This window comes from Haliotis rufescens, unplaced genomic scaffold (genome assembly GCF_023055435.1).
Source record: "Haliotis rufescens isolate VD_foot unplaced genomic scaffold, xgHalRufe1.0.p SCAF_29, whole genome shotgun sequence".
Taxonomy (NCBI): Eukaryota; Metazoa; Mollusca; class Gastropoda; order Lepetellida; family Haliotidae; genus Haliotis; species Haliotis rufescens.
In genome coordinates this window covers 1,402,431-1,423,085 of record NW_025963990.1, presented here as the reverse complement: position 1 = coordinate 1,423,085, position 20,655 = coordinate 1,402,431, and the positions used below count along the sequence as shown (strand labels likewise).

Here is a 20,655-nt window from a genome sequence, read left to right as displayed (position 1 = left end):
CACTGGATGTCGGTTTGTTGAGATGAAGCAGAATAGTCGTCCCCAGGCCAGTGTGAATGCTAATTGTTTCCGTCAGTTCATTTATCGACTATGCATTACTTTATATTTATTCATATTTGTGTAAACAGTAACTACATCCATTTCTCAGTATTCGTTTACCTTAAAGGGCCCTCTACATCTGTCAGTTATTAGAGTCTGCAACTGAGACAGCATTGACAAAATATTTAACAGTATGTGAGTGAGGTTGGTTAGTGAATGAAATGAGCTCTTAATGAATATGCATAAAGTATGAATGCTAAATACACAGGGAGTGTTAATAATCTACCCATATCTAAATTACCACGACGCAAGTCTTTAGGGTCGGAACACATCGCCAGTTGACTGAAGGCGCAGCTGAACAGCGACTCGGGTCTCTTAAGTTTCGTTGTGCCCCTGACGCTGCCGTAGCAGCTAATGCACATTTCGGGAGTATCTCCAAGAGAGTCGTTCAGTCAGTTTAATTTTCAGCTACTTTATGGATCGGGGTCGCTCCATAGAAGACAATATAAGGTTTTATGCGGTAGGGAAATGGGGTAGAGAATGGGGTCGGGCTGGGTGGAGGGACAGGTGGTTGGCTTTTGGTTACGATTTGATTACTTTCTTAATCAAAACTATAGTTGCTAATGCCTGGATGGGATGGATTGCAGATAGAGGTATTTAGGATAGTAAGTAAATGATACTTTGAAAGATAAGACGGTATGTAATATTACGCCTTTTAGGCTTAAAACAGTCTAGCTAAGGACATTGAGTTTGTTTCTGAACAAACTTAAATCCCATACAACGGATAAGATTAACATAAGTAATATGACGATCATGAGAACGTGCAGCGTCTGTACTTTAAGAACATGTTTTGTACACACTCAAGGCCTAAGAGGTTTGTTAGATATCGCTGTAACTAAACACCCGAGTGAAGTTGACATTTAATATACACACGATGGGGCGGTCCATCAATATGGAACCTTGTCACAAACCTACACCTACACCTACACCTACACCTACACCTACACCTACACCAACACCTACACCTACACCTACACCAACATCTACATCTACACCTACATCTACACCAACAACCTACATCGACACCTACACCTACACCATCTACACCATCATCTACACTTACAACTTACAACAACATCTACATCTACACCTACACCTACACCAACAACCTACATCGACACCTACACCTACATCTGCACCTACACCTACACTTTTCTGGTTCCAATTTAGATGAAAACTTTCGGAAACGTATTCCCGTTCCAGAATTAGAATGTTATTGTGAGTGTAATTCTTCCTGATTCAAAAGGGGAAAGTAACCCTCTTAGGACTTACGACAGAAGCAGCATCACTATCGCTTTGCGGAGCGTGACAAGCCCAATAATGACGATGCACGACACAAGCTCTATAATTAACCTTTCAATGTATTCAGGGTGCCAGTTGAAGCGCAAGAAGCACGCAGTTGTCTTGCGTCTACCTCACATGTCTGACCAGGTATTTCCTGGGACAAACGGACTCGTGTTGTTCAAGTCGTCCTGTGATATCCAATTCCCTATGTGTTAGGCAAGGTGATTATCTTTGTGGTATCGATTTCATGATCGACGTGGATCAATAGTCGACCTGAAAACATTATAAAACGATTTTGAGTGGGAATGTGACATTTCAGATGACGTAAGCTATTTATTTGGAGGTCTAATCACACACATGACGGTTATGTTCCGTAATATGATCAAATATATTGTTTGTGCATATGTTAGAGGTGTTTTGAGTCCGTTTGAAGCGATGATTTTTTGTATCGAATGTAAGAATGCATAGAGTTATCAATCGAGTTCTCCATGAACAGTGAGTGAGTGTGGGGAAACGCTTTGAACAGTATTTCAGTAACGATTACATACCGGCGTGCAGGAGTAGAGTCCGAAGTGACGCAGGTCATAGACCGTTACCACTGTTCGTGTTTTACAACCATACTTCTCGCCGTCTTAGATATTTATGTGTTTCTGAATTTAATTAGACTATACCCGATTATTAAAAGGCTGCCTTGATATAATTTCGAATATTGTTTCGTTATTTCAAGTTTATTTCAAACTTGAACAGCATCGAAGTAATGAGAACAAAATCAAAATTTCGAGTTGTGATATATTACTGATACAGCTTATGAAAACTAAAGCAACAGAACCCTTTCCATATTCATAAGAATAGACCAAGAGCAGCGTCGATTGTACGATGTTATCGCAATAAGAGGACTCGGGTAGGGAAATCAAGCAAATCAGTTATTTAAACTTTTTTGGGGTTCCATGCTTACTCAAACGGTTTGGCGAATATCATTCATTCTAAATGGAATACCCTGCTTCTACAGACAATGTCTTCGTTTCACACAAGACCTAGACTAGAAATAGGCACAAGACCTTGCCTAGCGAATCGAGAAAGTTCAATGTGGTGTTAAATAAATATTTTCATATTGCATATGCATGTTAATCGTCAGATTTCTTTACAAATACGTTCGTGTTTTCTTACAACTTAATCAGTAAATAACTACCTGCATACATACATATTCACGTCGGGCATATTTTTTTCTGGTAATGATAATCTTTATCAATAATGCATAATAAAAACAGATATTGGGTTTCACGTCACATCAGCTTGTCTAAGTGAGTGAGTGAGTGAGTTGGGTTTAACGCTGCTTTTAACAGTATTCCAGTTATATCACAGCGTGTCAGCTTAATGTGGGAGGAACGCCCGAAGTGATGCAGGTCTAAGACGCGTACCACTTTGGTGAAACCAACGAGCATGGGTATGGTGCTGACAATCCTAGAAACATTATCGGGGCGAACCGGAATTCGAACCCACAATAATAGGTTTCTGGCGTGGCTAAGGGACGCAACTCCGCATAGCGAATTGCGGCGCCTTAGACGACTGGGCCCCCCGTGTCTAAGTGTTGTCTAAGTGTTGACAGAAGGCTGAAATATATGTAGGTAACATGTGTATGCAGCTTTGTCGGCTGACATTAACACTGGGCCATTTAGTGTACTTGTGGAGGGAACGTGTGGACCAGTGGTCCGCGTCCCTTAGTCGTGCAAGGATCTACTGGTCGTGAGTTACCTGAATACCTGAATCATGAATCCAATATGTTTGTGATGAGCGTCTGTGACATGACGTGGCATTTTCTCTGAGGTGAAACTGATTCGCCATAATATAACTTAGTAAGGCTGAAAGCGGCGTTTAACCAAACTCATTTCAATTTCCAAAAATGTCGTCGATATAGGTCACTTCGGCGTTTCTTCTCAAATCAAGTCGACGCTTGATCATAGTTAATGATCGATATATCCACTGATTTCCCAAACATTCCATTCACTGAATTTCGTGGGTTTTTTTGTCCATTCAGCAGTCAAGGCAGCCTTTTGCTAATCGAGAACAGTCTAATAAAACCAGTGGTTGATAGCATAAGCATCGATCTACCCCGTCGGGTTCAGTGATACACAATCAGCCAGGCACACTTCATATTGGGATTCTCATATAGTTGGCTAATATTACAATAGCAATTCAACACCGACATCTCCATGGGGCCATTTCCTTTTCAAAGCATCATTGTTTGTGCTACCTAAACATTTAATCAGAGAGTGTCAAAACACATTTATATTCCTGATAAATTTCTGTCGGCTTACGTTTTCAATATTTTCTCACATACGATTATTTAATTCCAAGCAGATGCAATCATTAATGATTGGAAAACCATAGTTTGTTTCTCTTCCTCATAAGATGCATTTAGAATTCAGGTAGACTGTCCGTTACACTGAGCTATACATGATGTTCGTGCCTAAACCTGTAGAAAAGAAATTGTGCCATTAACTTCAAGCACAACACTACTGAGATTTTGTCTCTGTTTAGTTGGTGTTTAACGCCGCACTCAGCAATATTCAAGCTTTGTGACGGCAGTCTGTGAATGATTGAACCTGGACAAAACAATCCTGAAATTGACATCGTTAGACGCAATTGGGACACGATGACATTTATCAAGCAAGTCGACCACCGGATCTTGTTATTCGCCTCTTACGCCAAGCATGGGTTGCTGGAGACCTATTCTACCTCGGATCTTCACGGGTCGCAAATACTTGCATAGAATCATCCCTATTTGATAGTGATTCATAAAAAACATGCTCATTACATAGTTGGAATCGTACTATTATTAAGATGATCTGTCGAGCGCAATCGCCGCTATGAATAAGATCATTGATGGTGAGCACATGTTCAGACTGATATCATTTAATTTTTTGTCGTGTCTTCCCTAGAGATTTGTAACAGGATTAGTTGAAGAAAACTGCGTGCTGCATGGCCCCTCCTGACAACTATATCTACACATAAATCAACTTCCTTGTTTCCCTGACCAAATCACACATGTACAGCACATGTCCATGTGTGTAGAATAGAGCTGCAACTTTGTTCAGTCATGTAAGACCTCGCTGAAGAATATAGACGTGAAACACATCTAGAAAAAAAGGATTTGTTCTTCAAAATGCCGGGAAATCATTTTCCGGCAATTTGTGGAATAGTTGTTTTACTGGCATGTGCTTATTCAAGTTTCATTAACTTTGAACCGGGGTTTGAGTACCATTTTAAGTATGATTCCAATGCAAATGTGAAAAACATCTGAGATTTTCAAGTGTTAGCGTAGGTGAGTTGTTGAGTCCTATTTTATTTCCATATTGCTTATTTTTCCCATTCCGCGTATTCATGATCAAAATATACTAATAGGAAGACATAAGCGAATAGGCCTAAAGGAAATGATTGACGTTAGATTCAAATCTATCCGTGCAAGAATATGATAGAGTATGAATGCTAAATACACAGAAAGTGTTAATAATCTACCCATGTCTAAATTACCACGACACAAGTCTTTAGGGGTTTAACAGACATCGGAACACATCGCAAGTTGACTGTAGGTGCAGCTGAGCAGCGACTCGGGTCTCTGAAGTTTCGTTGTGCCACTAACGCTGCCGTAGCAACTGGTGCACAGTTCGGGAGTATCTCCAAGAGAGTCGTTCAGTCAGTTTAATTTCAGCTGTTTTAGGGATCGGGGTCGCTCCATAGAAGACAATATGAGGTTTTATGCGGTAGGGAAATGGGGTAGGAGAATGGGGTCGCCTGGGTGGTGGGACAGGTGGTTGGCTTTTGGTACTTAATATTGGCAGTGTTCGGTGAGGGGAATGGAATAAAGTTAGGAATGTTTTGATGACTTTCTAAATAAAAACTATAGTTGCTAATGTCTGGATTAGATGGGTTGCAGATAGAGATATTTAGGATAGTAGGTAAATGATACTTTGGAATATAAGAGGGTATGTAATATCAAGCTTTTTAGGCTTAAAGAAGTCTAGCTAAGGACATTGAGTTTGTTTCTAAACAAACTTAAATTCCATACATCGGATAAGATTAACAAAAGTAATATGACCATCATGAGAACGTGCAGCGTCTGTACCTTGAGAACATGTTTTGTACACAGTCAAGGCCGAAGTGGTTTGTGAGATATCGCTGAAACTATAACTAAACACCCGAGTGAAATTGACATTTAATATACAAAATGGCATACGAGGGGGCGGTTCATCAATATGGAACCTTGTCACACACCTACACCTATACCTACACCTACACCTACACCTACACCTACACCTACACCTACACCTACATCCACATCCATATCCACACCTGCATGTACATCTGCAACAACACCTACACCTACATATACACCTACACCTACACCTACACCAGCACCTGGTGCAAATTTACATGAAAACTTTCGGAAACGTATTCCCATTCTTGAATTAGAATGTTATTGTGAGTGTAATTCTTCCTGATCCAAGAGGGCAAAGTAACCCTATATTTTAGGCTTAGAATTAGGACAGCCGCAGCATCACGATCGTTTTGTTGAAAGTGAAAAGCCCAATTATTACGTTATACAACACAAGCTCTGAAATTTACCTCCCAATGCATTCAGGGTGCCAGTTGAAGTGTAACAAGCAGGATGTTGTCTTGCGTCTACCTCACATGTCTGATCAGCCGTATCCTGGGACAAACCGACTCTTGTTGTGTTTTCCCATGTGTGAGGTGCAAGGTGATTTTTTTGTATCGAATGTAAGAATGCATCGAGTTATCAATCGAGTTCTCCATCGAGTTATGACAAACAGTGAGTCAGTGTGGGGAAACGCTTTGAACAGTATTTCAATAACGGTTACACACCGACGTGCAGCTAAATGTGGAGGAAAGTCCGAAGTGACACAGGTCATAGACCGTTACCACTGTTCGTGTTTTACAAGCAGACTTCTCGCCGTCTTAGATATTTATGTGTTTCTGAATTTAATTAGACTATACCCGATTATTAAAAGGCTGCCTTGATATAATTTCGAATATTGTCTTATTATTTCAAGTTTATGTCAAACTTGAACATAATCGAAGTAACGAGAACAAAATCAAAAATTCGAGTTGTGATATATTACTGATACAGTTTATGAAAACTAAAGCAACAGAACCCTTTCCATATTCATAAGAATAGACCAAGAGCAGCGTCGATTGTACGATGTTATCGCAATAAGAGGACTCGGGTAGGGAAATCAAGCAAATCAGTTATTTAAACTTTTTGGGGGTTCCATGCTTACTCAAACGGTTTGGCGAATATCATTCATTCTAAATGGAATACCCTGCTTCTACAGACAATGTCTTCGTTTCACACAAGACCTAGACTAGAAATAGGCACAAGACCTTGCCTAGCGAATCGAGAAAGTTCAATGTGGTGTTAAATAAATATATTCATATTGCATATGCATGTTAATCGTCAGATTTCTTTACAAATACGTTCGTGTTTTCTTACAACTTAATCAGTAAATAGCTACCTGCATACATACATATTCACGTCGGGCATATTTTTTTCTGGTAATGATAATCTTTATCAATAATGCACAATAAAAACAGATATTGGGTTTCACGTCACATCAGCTTGTCTAAGTGAGTGAGTGAGTGAGTTGGGTTTAACGCTGCTTTTAACAGTATTCCAGTTATATCACAGCGTGTCAGCTTAATATGGGAGGAACGCCCGAAGTGATGCAGGTCTTAGACGCGTACCACTTTGGTGAAACCAACGAGCATTGGTATGGTGCTGACAATCCTAGAAACATTATCGGGGCGAACCGGAATTCGAACCCACAATAATAGGTTTCTGGCGTGGCTAAGGGACGCAACTCCGCATAGCGAATTGCGGCGCCTTAGACGACTGGGCCCCCCGTGCCCCTAAGCTCTTGTCTAAGTGTTGACAGAAGGCTGAAATATATGTAGGTAACATGTGTATGCAGCTTTGTCGGCTGATATTAACACTGGGCCATTTAGTGTACTTGTGGAGGGAACGTGTGGACCAGTGGTCCGCGTCCCTTAGTCGTGCAAGGATCTACTGGTCGTGAGTTACCTGAATACATGAATCATGAATCCAATATGTTTGTGATGAGCGTCTGTGACATGACGTGGCATTTTCTCTGAGGTGAAACTAATTCGCCATAATATAACTTAGTAAGGCTGAAAGCGGCGTTTAACCAAACTCATTTCAATTTCCAAAAATGTCGTCGATATAGGTCACTTCGGCCTTTCTTCTCAAATCAAGTCGACGCTTGATCATAGTTAATGATCGATATATCCACTGATCTCCCAAACATTCCATTCACTGAATTTCGTGGGTTTTTTTGTCCATTCAGCAGTCAAGGCAGCCTTTTGCTAATCAAGAACAGTCTAATAAAACCAGAGGTTGATAGCATAAGCATCGAACTACCCCGTCGGGTTCAGTGATACACAATCAGCCAGGCACACGTCACATTGGGATTCTCATATAGTTGGCTAATAAACTCACGTGCAAAAGAAACGTCTCCAAACATTTTTCAACTAACAAACAACACAAACACAAACACGAATAGATAATGACGTTTTATATGAATAACAAAAAGGTATGTAAAGCACGTGTGACAGAAGTAAAAAGAACATGTTAAATGGAACAGCTGTAGAGTCAATGTTATCACAAGGGGGTCGATGGTCCAGTATTCGAGCACAAGCCAAAGCGGCAAATCACAAAAACACAGAGGTTGAAATTGGAATGCAGACTGTAAATACCGCGTATGTCCACCCCTAGCGTCGATACATGCCAGAACACGTCGTCGGGCCGAGTGTGTAAGTCTTCTGATCACGTGATTGGGGATCTGACGCCATTCTCTCTGCAGTGCCTGAGCCAGTGCATTTCTCGTCAACGGAGGGTGTGGCAGTTGTCGAATCCGACGTCCAAGATGGTCCCACAAGTGTTCTATCGGAGACATGTCTGGGGGTCTTGGTGGCCAAGGCAGGACGGGCACGTTGTTGGCGTTGAGAAAGGCCGTTGTGACAGCTGCGGTGTGTCGTGTGGCTGAAACAAGGTTCCTGGATTTTGCTGGAGGAAAGGCAGGACATGGGGCTGCAGAACTTCATCAATATACCGACGGGCTGTCAGGTTGCCATCGATGATAATGAGGTCGGTCTTGGTGTTCCCACAAATGCCTCCCCAAACCATCACACTCCCTCCACCATATGGTTCCGTTTCCTGAACGCAACAACGTGCCGTCCGTTCCCCACGCCGGCGGTAGACACGTCTTCGGCCGTCAGCTCTGTTCAACTGGAACCTACTCTCGTCGCCAAAAAGTACTCTTTGCCACTTTCGTTGCTGCCACTGACGAACACGTCTTGCCCATGCCAATCTTCGACGTCGATATTCAAGCGTTAACGTCATGCCCTTGAACGGTCTGTAGGCTCTGATTCCTCGCTCACGGAGTCGTCTCGAGACTATCCACCTGCTGACACGATGGCCAAGGCTATGCGCTGATGATGACGTCACAGTGAGGAATCTGTTCCTTAAATGAAGCGTACGTAGATAACGGTCTTCTTGTGGCGTAGTGACTTTGGTCGACCGCTCCTTGGCATGTCTGCTGTCCTGCCAGTTTGTCTGTAACGTGTGACTAGTCTGCCAATCGTTCTTTTTGCGCAGCCCATGATTCTTGCAACATGGTCGTGAGTTGCCCCCATCTCCAACATTCCAATCGCTCTTTGTCTCTTTTCCACAGTTAATCTAGGCATGTTCTGCAGGTTTTTCAGACGTTGATTAGTGCAAAGAACAGTTTCCAACGGGTTTTTATAACCGATCTTCATACGGGTGATATCCTGCACGTGCAGTCAATTTCATTGAATAAAGTCATTTTTAACCGCTTCTGACATGCAGCACGTGAATTTCCCTGAGATGCCTTGCATTGGTGTGTTTGGGCAATGTGTTCCGAACTGTTTTTCATGTTTTTGACTATATTCAACAATTATAATATATTTCTAACTTTGGGGACGTTTCTTTTGCACGTGAGTGTATTACAATAGCAGTTCAACACCGACATCTCCATGGGGCCATTTCCTTTTCAAAGCATCATTGTTTGTGCTACCTAAACATTTAATCAGAGAGTGTCAAAACACATTTATATTCCTGATACATTTCTGTCTTGGCTTACGTTTTTAATATTTTCTCACATACGATTATTTAATTCCAAGCAGATGCAATCATTAATGATTGGAAAACCATAGTTTGTTTCTCTTCCTCATAAGATGCATGTAGAATTCAGGTAGACTGTCCGTTACACTGAGCCATACATGATGTTCGTGCCTTAACCTGTAGAAAAGAAATTGTGTCATTAACTTCAAGCACAACACTACTGAGATTTTGTCTCTGTTTGGTTGGTGTTTAACGCCGCACTCAAAACAATCCTGAAATTGACATCGTTAGACGCAATTGGGACACGATGACATTTATCAAGCAAGTCGACCACCGGATCTTGTTAGTCGCCTCTTACGGCAAGCATGGGTTGCTGGAGAATCATCACTATTTGATAGTGATTCATAAAAACACATGCTCATTACATAGTTGGAATTGTACTATTATTAAGATGATGTGTCGAGCGCAACCGCCGCTATGAATAAGATCATTGATGGTGAGCACATGTTCAGACTGATATCATTTAAGTTTTTGTCGTGTCTTCCCTAGAGATTTGTAACAGAATTAGTTGAATAAAACAGCGTGCTGCAGGGTCCCGTGACAACTATATCTACACATAAATCAACTTCCTTGTTTCCCTGACCCAATCACACAGCACATGTCCATGTGTGTAGAATTGAGCTGCAACTTTGTGCAGTCATGTAAGACATCGCTGAAGCATATAGACGCGACACAAAAATAGAAAAAAGGACTTATTCTTAAAAAAATGCCGGGAAATCATTTTCCGGCAATTTGTGGAATAGTTGTTTTATTGACATGTGCTTCTTCAAGTTTCATTAACTTTGAACCGGGGTTTGAGTACCAGTACAAGTAAGATCCCAATGCAAGTGTGAAAAACATTGGAGATTTTCAAGTGTTAGCCAAGGTGAGTTGTTGAGTCCTATTTTATTTCCACATTGCTTATTTTTCTAATTCCGCGTTTTCATAATCAAAATATACTAATAGGAAGACATAAGCGAATAGGCCTAAAGGAAATGATTGACGTTAGATTCAAATCTACCCGTGCATCACCGGGTATTCCTTTGCAGTAATGACATTAAATACACCGGATGTCGGTTTGTTGAGATGAAGCAGAATAGTCGTCCCCAGGCCAGTGTGAATGCTAATTGTTTCCGTCAGTTCATTTATCGACTATGCATTACTTTATATTTATTCATATTTGTGTAAACAGTTACTCCATCCATTTCTCAGTATTCGTTTACCTTAAAGGGCCCTCTACATCTGTCAGTTATTAGAGTCTGCAACTGAGACAGCATTGACAAAACATTTAACAGTATGTGAGTGAGGTTGGTTAGTGAATGAAATGAGCTCTGTATAAATATGTACAGATTGTGAATGCTAAATACACAGAGAGTGTTAATAATCTACCATGTCTAAATTACCACGACGCAAGTCTTAAGGGTCGGAACACATCACCAGCTGTTGACTGTAGGCGCAGCTGAACAGTGTACTTCTGGAGGGAACGTGTTAACGTCCGCTATGATCAGTTGCGTCCCTTAGTCGTGCAAGGATCTGCTGGTCGTGAGTTACCTGAATACCTGAATCGTAAATCCAATATGTTTGTGATGAGCGTCTGTGACATGACGTTGCATTTTCTCTTAGGTAAAACTGATTGCCATAATATATCTTAGTTAGGCTGAAAGCGGCGTTTAACCAAACTCATTTCAATTTCCAAAAATGTCGTTGATATAGGTCACTTCGGCCTTTCTTCTCAAATCAAGTCGACGCTTGATCATAGTTAATGGTCGATAAATCAACTGATCTCCCAAACATTCCATTCACTGAATTTCTTTTTTGTTGTCCATTCAGCAGTCAAGGCAGCCTTTTGCTAATCGAGAACAGTCTTATCAAACCAGAGGTTGATAGCATAAGCATCGAGGTACCCCATGGGGTTCAGTGATACACAATCAGCCAGGCACACATCACATTGGAATTCTCATTTAGTTGGCTAATATTACAATAGCAATTAAACACAGACATCTCCATAGGGCCCTTTCCTTTTCCAACACCAACACCAACACCTACATCTACGCCAACACCTACACCTACACCTACACCAACACCTTCACCAACACCTACATCTACATATACATATACATCTACATCTACATCTACATCTACATACACATCTACATCCACATCCACCCCCACCCCCACCCACACACATCCACACCCCCATCCACATCTACACCTACACCTAAAACTACACCTACATCTACATCTACATCTACACCTACACCTACACCTACGTATACACCTACACCTACACGTACATCTACATCTACACCGACACAACACTACACCTACATCTACACCTACATCAACACCAACACATACACCTACACCTTCATCAACACCTACACCTACACCTTCACCTACACCTATACCTACATCTACACCTACATCTAAATCTTCACCTTCACCTAACATCTACACCTACACCTACATCCACATCTACATCTACATCTACATCTACATCTGTATCTACATCTACATCTACATCTGCATCTACATCCACATCTACACCTACATCTGTATCCACATCTACATCTACATCTACACCTACATCCACATCTACATCTACATCTACATCTTCATCTACACCATCACCTACATCCACATCTACATCTACATCTACATCTACATCTGCATCTACATCTACATCTACACCTACACCTACATCCACATCTACACCTACATCTACACCTACATCTACATCTACACCTACATCCACATCCACATCTACATCTACATCTACATCTACATCTACATCTACATCTACATCTACATCCGCATCTACATCTACATCTACATCTACATCTACATCTACATCTACACCTACATCTACATCCACATCTACATCTACATCTACATCTACATCTACATCTACATCTACATCTACACCTACATCCACATCCACATCTACATCTACATCTACACCTACACCTACACCTACATAAACATAAACATCAACATCAACATCAACATCCACACCCACACCCACACCCACACCCACACCCACACCCACACCCACACCCACACCCACACCCACACCCACACCTACATGTACACATACACCTTTACCCACACCTACACCTACATCTACACCAACATCCACATCCACACCTACACCTAAACCTACGTATACACATACACCTAAAAGTACACCTGCATCTACATCTACATCTACACCTACACCTACATCTACACCTACACTACACCTACACCTACACCTACACCTAAACCTAAACCTACATCTACATCTACACCTACACTACACCTACATCTACACTTACACCAACACCTACATCAACACCTACACCTACACCTACACCTACACCTTCACCTACACCAAGACCTACATCAACACCTACACCTACACCTACATCTATATCTACATCTACACCTACACCTACACCTACACCTACACCTACACTACACCTACACCTACACCTACACCTACACCTACATCTACACTTTCACCTACACCTACACCTTCACCTACACCTACACCTACATCTACATCTACACCTACACTACACCTACATCTACACTTACACCAACACCTACATCAACACCTACACCTACACCTTCACCTACACCAACACCTACATCAACACCTACACCTTCACCTACACCAACACCTACATCAACACCTACACCTACATCTATATCTACATCTACACCTACACCTACACCTACACCTACACTACACCTACACCTACACCTACACCTACACCTACATCTACACCTACACCCACACCCACACCCACACCCACATCCACATCCACACCCACACCCACACCCACACCCACATCCCACACCCACACCCACACCCACACCCACACCCACACCAACACCCATACCCACACATTCACCTACACCTTCACCTACATATACACCTAAACCTACACCTGGTGCAAATTTACATGAAAACTTTCGGAAATGTATTCCCATTCTAGAATTAGAATGTTATTATGAGTGTTATTCTTCCTGATCCAAGAGGGCAAAGTAACCCTATAGAGCCTTAGACTTAGGACAGCTGCAGCATCACGATCGCGATGAATTTTATATGAAACTGGTTTGAATTTTGTCTTCGATACTAACTCTTTTCTAAATCTCTCTTGGCTTAAAACAAACATTAAACAAACCTTAATAGACAACTTCTATCAAAGCTGGAATGTCAAGGCTTGTTCTTCATCTAAAGGCAAATATTATACAATGCTAAAAGACAAACCACAGTTTGATGAGTATCTATTATCTCTCCCATTTAAACAAGCAATCTGGATTCTTAAACTGAGAAAAAATCATAGACTACCAATTGAGAAAGGCAGATGGTTTAACATACAGAGAACAGAGAGAACTTGCACTTTATGTAACGACCAAATTGGAGATGAATTTCACTTTCTATTAGTATGTCCAAGACTAAATAACCTTCGAAAACAATACCTTCCGGCATACTATACTAAATATCCCTCAACTCTAAAATACAATCAATTAATGAAATGTTCATACAAACCCATTCTAGTAAAACTGGCTCAGTTCTGTAAAAAAGGTTTAACATTATTTACATAATTAAATATCATAGGATCGTCGAGCTATGGCTGGAAAATTGCCCTTGCGACGTTAAAATTTGTGAATTTCACTCTACAATAAACTTCTGTTCTATTCTGTTCTGTTCTTTGTGGACCGGGACAAGCCCCATTATTACGCTATACAACACGAGCTCTGTATTTTACCTCCCAATGCATTCAGGGTGCCAGTTGAAACGTAACTAGCAGGAAGTTGTCTTGCGTCTACCCAACGTGTCTGATCAGGTGTATCCTAGGGCAAACAGACTCCTGTTGTTCAAGTACACGTGATATCCAATTTCTTATGTGTTAGGCAAGGTGATATTTTGTAACGAATGTAAGAATGCATGGAGTTATCAATCGAGTTATGACAAACAGTGAGTGAGTGTGGGGAAACGCTTTGAACAGTATTTCAGTAACGGTTATATACCGGCGTGCAGCTAAAATGTGGAGGAAAGTCCGAAGTGACGCAGGTCATAGACCGTTACCACTGTTCTTGTTTTACAAGTATACTTCTCGCCGTCTTAGATATTTAGGTGTTTCTGAATTTGATTAGACTATACTCGATTATAAAAAAGGCTGCCTTGATATAATTTCGATTATTGTCTCGTTATTTCAAGTTTACTTAAAACAATTTCGAGACAATAGTTGAAATTTTGAGAACATAATCGAAGTAACGAGTAAAAAATCAAAACTCCTCCTGTACATCCTCCTGTCATCATCTTGTGTCTATCATTCAGGTCGGCTACATCAACGTTGGTGATAGAGGGGGCGGACAAGAGGTCTACGTGAAGATGTATGCTCTAGGGCTGAAGACCAAACACACAGAAGGTAGCTACTTCTACTACTATTGCTGCTCCTTCTACTACTACTACTACTACTACTACTACTACTACTACTACTACTACTATTATTATTACTACTACCACTACTACTACTACTACTACTACCACTTTTATTGAAACAAATAATAATTACTGTTATCATCACCACTGCCACTACTACGACTAATTCAGTTATTATTTGTTTGTTTGTCATTTAACGCCACACTCAGCAATATTCCAACAATACGATGGCAGTCTGTGAGCAATTGGGATACGATGACTTGTATTAACCGAGTCAGCGAGTCGGACCACCCGATCCCGCAAGCAGGGTTTGCTGAAGACCTATTCTACCCCGGATCTTCACGGGTTACGAAGTCTGAGTTTGCTCTATGTAATTTAACATGAACCAGGAAGACATGCGTGTCTTTATCATTAGCTATTCATAGTGAAGGGAATGTTACTCAAGTCCCAAGACGTTGCTACAGTCTGGGGATATACGGATGACAGAACACGGAATGCCTGAGTTAGGTGTTGGCGAATATACCTGGCACGTAACATTAGTTATTTGATACACTGCACAAAACAGACAATATACAATACAGGTTGTATTGAACAACCTCACGTGTTGTGTAGAGTTTAGCACACATTACTATACTCTACCCTTTCCCCGCATCTCCATATACTGCTCATGCTACTTCTACCACTACTACTATAGCTGCTACTGCTACTGATACTACTACTGCCACCAACACTACCATAACTACCACTACTACTACTACTACTACTACTACTGCTGCTGCTGCTGCTGCTGCTGTTACTTCTTCTACTGCTGCTACAACTCCTACTGTTGCTACTACTAATACCTACTTCTAATACCAATACTACTACCACCACTACTACTATTGGTATTTCTGTTGCTGCTACTACTACTACTACTGCTACTAATACTAATACTTATACTAATACCACCACCACCACTACTACTACTTCTACTACTACTTCTACTACTACTACTACTACTGCTGCTGCTTTTGCTGCTGCTGCTGCTGCTACTAATACTATCCCCACTCGCCAATACGGTTAAACGCAGGCAAGACATAGGTACAGTCTGATGAAAGTCTGGGGCTATTCACCAAAGTTAATGTAAACCAGGAAAGGGGCAGCCGAACCATCAATTTGTTACTTTGTAAGTGGCAGCCGAATGATTCACTTTGTTGCTGTGAAAGGGGAAGCCGAACCATTCACTGTGTTGCTGCGTAAGTGGCAGACGAACGATTCAATTTGTTACTTTGTAAGTGGCAGACGAACGATTCAATTTGTTGCTGTGAAAGGGGAAGCCAAACGATTCACTTTGGTGCTTGGTAGGGTGAACTGAACGATCCAATTTGTTGCTGTGAAAGGGGAAGCCGAACAATTCACTTTGTTGCTTTTAAGGGTGAACTGAACTATTCAATTTGTTGCTTTGTAAGGGTGAACTGAACGATTCAATTTGTTGCTGTGTAAGTGGCAGACGAACAATTTACTTTGTTGCTGTGAAAGGGGAAGCCGAACGATTCACATTGTTGCTTTGTAAGGGTGAACTGAACGATTCAATTTGTTGCTGTGTAAGAGGCAGACGAACGATTTACTTTGTTGCTGTTAAAGGGGAAGCCGAACGATTCACTTTGTTGCTTTGTAAGGGTGAACTGAACGATCCAATTTGTTGCTGCGTAAGTGGCAGACGAACGATTCAGTTTGTTGCTGTGAAAGGGGAAGCCGAACGATTCACTTTGTTGCTATGTAAGAGGGAGACGAATGATTCAGTTTGTTGCTGTGTAAGTGGCAGTTGAATGATTCAGTTTGTTGCTGTGAAAGGGGAATCCGAACGATTCACTTTGTTGCTATGTAAGGGGGAGCCGAATGGTTCAGTTTGTTGCTGTGTAAGTGGCAGTCGAATGATTCAGTTTGTTGCTGTGAAAGGGGAAGCCGAACGATTCACTTTGTTGTAATTTAACATCAACCAGGAAGACATGTGTGTCTTTATTATTGGCTATGTATAGTGAAGGGAATGTTACTCAAGCCCCAAGACGCTGCTACAGTCTGGGGATACATGGATGACAGAACACGGAATGCCTCAGATAGGCGTTGCCGAATATACATGGCACGTAACATTAGTTATTTGATACACAATATTTGACAGACAATATACAATACAGGTTGTATTGTTTGTTGCTGTGAAAGGGGAAGCCGAACGATTCACTTTGTTGCTATGTAAGGGGGAGTCGAATGATTCAGTTTGTTGCTGTGTTAGTGGCAGTCGAATGATTCAGTTTGTTGCTGTGAAAGGGGAAGCCGAATGATTCAGCTGCTAACCAAACATATATCTCGAACACGGTTGTCTCGAAGCATTAGCTTCTCCTTAAGGTTTATACTGCCTTTCTTGTCGTGTTACAGAATATCCGCAATCTACTGTATAAACAGTTTTTTTTCTTGTTTCTTTTCAGACACCATCGACCACCGTTTGGACTTCTCAAAATGGTAAAAGACAATACAAAAAGCGTGTAAACGTGTTAATATATGATCGCCCATATTCATTGCAGGAGTGATCTGAAGTAGAAATGTATTGGGCTTTGACGGAAATGTAATATATATCCAAGGTGTTTATCGTGTCTAGAAAGCAAGAGTATGGCAATGGGTGAATGAGGGAGGGAGGGAGTGATAAAGTGAGTTTATACTGCATCATAAGGTTTACAGCTATCATCGTGGTAAAGCAATCCTGCGCGGTGTAGCGTCACCTCCAGTCTGGGGAAGGACGTTGTAATTCCTACCTTTCGTGAAGGTGAGACAACGTCTTAAAGAAGACAGGATAAATGCAAACAATCGCAAATAATATTTTTACAGTTCCCGAAAACTCATGTCTTCAAGATGTGTCAGGCTTGACCATGACATATATCAGATCTTCATGTCTACATTGAAACTGTATCTCGCAGGTTCTCGTTTGTGATCACGCCCCATGGCGAGATTCTCCGCGTCTACCACCCTCCCGACGACGACGATGAAGCTGTTGCCATGAAGAAGGGAGCCGCCGCCATGTTCGCGTCTCGTCTACACCAGGCCACTGAGGTAATGACTCGCCCACATATTGCCTCCTAAAGTTCAAATCAGGCATCTCTCAGTCTCCCAGTGTTAGAGGAGGGGACTAACGAGGAGCCAGTGGTGACATGTAGCAGGACTGAATGTGTAGCACTGTGCCACACGTTCTCCATGCTGCCAACCACTGGTTTATCTGTTCCAGTCTCGATTATTCACAGACCACGTGGAAATAATCGAATCTGTTCCAGACTATCCAGAGATTGAGATCATGAGCATCAATCCACAATCGGGATCAGATACAATGACATGCAACAACCAAGTCAGCAGGCCTGACCATCCGATTCCGTTAGACACCGCCACCATTCGTATACAGCTAGCAAAGGCAAACTGTGGCAGCGTGGGGTCTATTCCAAAAAAAATGAACAGTTGAAGCCTTTGATCCAACTACGTAAGTATAAGATTTGGGCGTTGAGTGTCCAGGAAACAGCACCTCCCACTGCGGTCGGTTTAGGCCTCGTATGTATATAACCTGTGTAAATAACTGTGTCACACTACACTGTGGGAGCATGAAGTTTAGATGTTTATATCTGTTCCGCTGCTCGACGATACAGTATTACATGTTTGTTTGTTTATGTTTCGTTAACGTCGTGCTGTAACGACGCACCTGTTAAACTGTATGACGGCGGTCTGTAAATATTACCAACAAGGCACAACTAGCAATTGATATTATGTGTAAAGATACCTGGCGTCGGGGACGATACCACACAGTCAGCGACCTTGACCACTTACGATCAGCATAGACCTATTCTAACCAGGAATCCTCACATTTGTCAATACAGGCATTATTCTTTCCGAAATATATACATCGTCGTAAGAGGACAGGGAAATAGCAGCAAGATGTATTTCTTCATACATGAAGAATTTTAACTGAATCAGCAAACATCGTATACCTAATATACATTTTTTTTAAAGTAGGGAATTATGAACTATAAATGTTAAATTACAGTCGGAAATGCTAGATATGTGCTTTTCGGGATTCATCTAATAAAAAGAGTCATTAGGCTATGATGATTGCATATATCAAAACATCGCGAATCTACCCGATCTAGCCTGTCCTAACTGGCACTGTTATTAGCCTGAGGTAATTACCTAACACCTATCCCAAGGTGATGACTGTGCATTCTTACAGGTGCAAACGTCATCTGAGCTGGGGTGGTCTCAAAATATTGCTGCTATTGTACTTTTTTTAGATATGCGTTGACAGGGTAGCAATTTAAGATATGCACTGCTTTATGTTTGCTTGGAAAATGATGGAATAGATAAGAGCTTTGAAAACGGGTCGGTCATCGCCATGTGCAGTGTATCCAAATCCCATCGCGTGGAGAGCAATAATTAATGTTGTCCGGGAAACTTTAATTGTGTCTTTTATTGCCTCCTGCGTTCTACTTCTGCTCATGAAGCGTGTACACTGTATGCCTAATCACGATTGTTGGCGGTCATAACATCTACTGTCATTCTTCACTACGTGCCGGTTGTTATGTGTTCCCACTTCGTTCATTATTCTCATACAACTAGTACCAGAAACTCTCTACAATTATGGAAATTTTAAGTTATTTCCGAGCACCCCCTCCTTTTATTAAGAATATTAACAACCCCGACGCAATATTACCTACAAAACGTCAATACATTTTAGTGATACTAGAGAACAGAAAGGTCAGTAAGATATGACAAAAAATAAGCCTACATATATTTTGGGGACCAAAGTGATCTAAGCTGAAGAGTTGCGTCCCTAAGCCGTTCCAGGATCTGCTGAATACAATGTATGTGTTTGAACCCCAGATTCACCCCGATGACAAACCTTGATCGTTACTCGTCTACAACCTTCGTCACCTGTCTTCCATATTGAAATGACAATAAGGCTCTTCAAATTGGCGTTAAAACAAAACTTTTCACTCAGTTATATAAAGTTCGAGGATGTGGTTATCAGTGCATGCTAGTCAATGTACGTCCAATATTGAGAGATAATTGTGTGTAACTTCCACTTCTCCGGATCCAATCACATGCATCTAACCTAACAACCTCTGCGTTTCAGGAAATATATTTTCCCCACAGGTCCCTGTTTGTTGAATGAGTCGACTGAAAAGGAACTGGGGTGGCTGTAATGCATGGCATGGCTGATAATGTGTCACCAAACCTCGGCATCGTTGGTTGCTTATTATATCATCCACCGGTTTTCAGAGTGACTACAGACTCGATTATTTACAGGCAATACTGATTGTACTAAATATATAACTGATCATGATGCAAAACAACGTTCACTCTCTCACGCCATATATTCTGGGTACAATGTATTAATCACACGAACATTAAGTTTCTTGGTTGTCTTTTCAGAACCATGTCCATGCAACTGACGACGGCTGGGGCTATCACGTGAGAGAGACTGGAAGTGAGGGTAAGGATCGGGGGAAGGTTAGGGGTTGGGGATGTGTTGGGTGTCGGAGGTGAGTTGTTGGTTCTGGATGAGTTGGTGACCATGGATGGGTTACTGGGGCAGACTTTGGCTGATGGG

The 20,655-nt window shown here is 41.5% G+C and overlaps 2 protein-coding genes across 2 annotated transcripts in view; both read left to right on the top strand.

Moving 5' to 3' along the window:
• Positions 1–20,655, top strand: part of LOC124125168 — a 225,518-nt gene that overhangs the window by 38,712 nt on the left and 166,151 nt on the right. The window lies entirely within an intron of this gene.
• The window catches only part of LOC124125166, a 148,882-nt gene that overhangs the window by 401 nt on the left and 127,826 nt on the right, over positions 1–20,655 (top strand). Inside the window, exons 2-5 of the mRNA XM_048402759.1 lie at positions 14,931–15,021; positions 17,498–17,531; positions 17,984–18,116; positions 20,478–20,538. Of these exons, the coding sequence (XP_048258716.1) occupies positions 14,931–15,021; positions 17,498–17,531; positions 17,984–18,116; positions 20,478–20,538 (319 nt within the window). The remainder of the gene's footprint in view (positions 1–14,930; positions 15,022–17,497; positions 17,532–17,983; positions 18,117–20,477; positions 20,539–20,655) is intronic.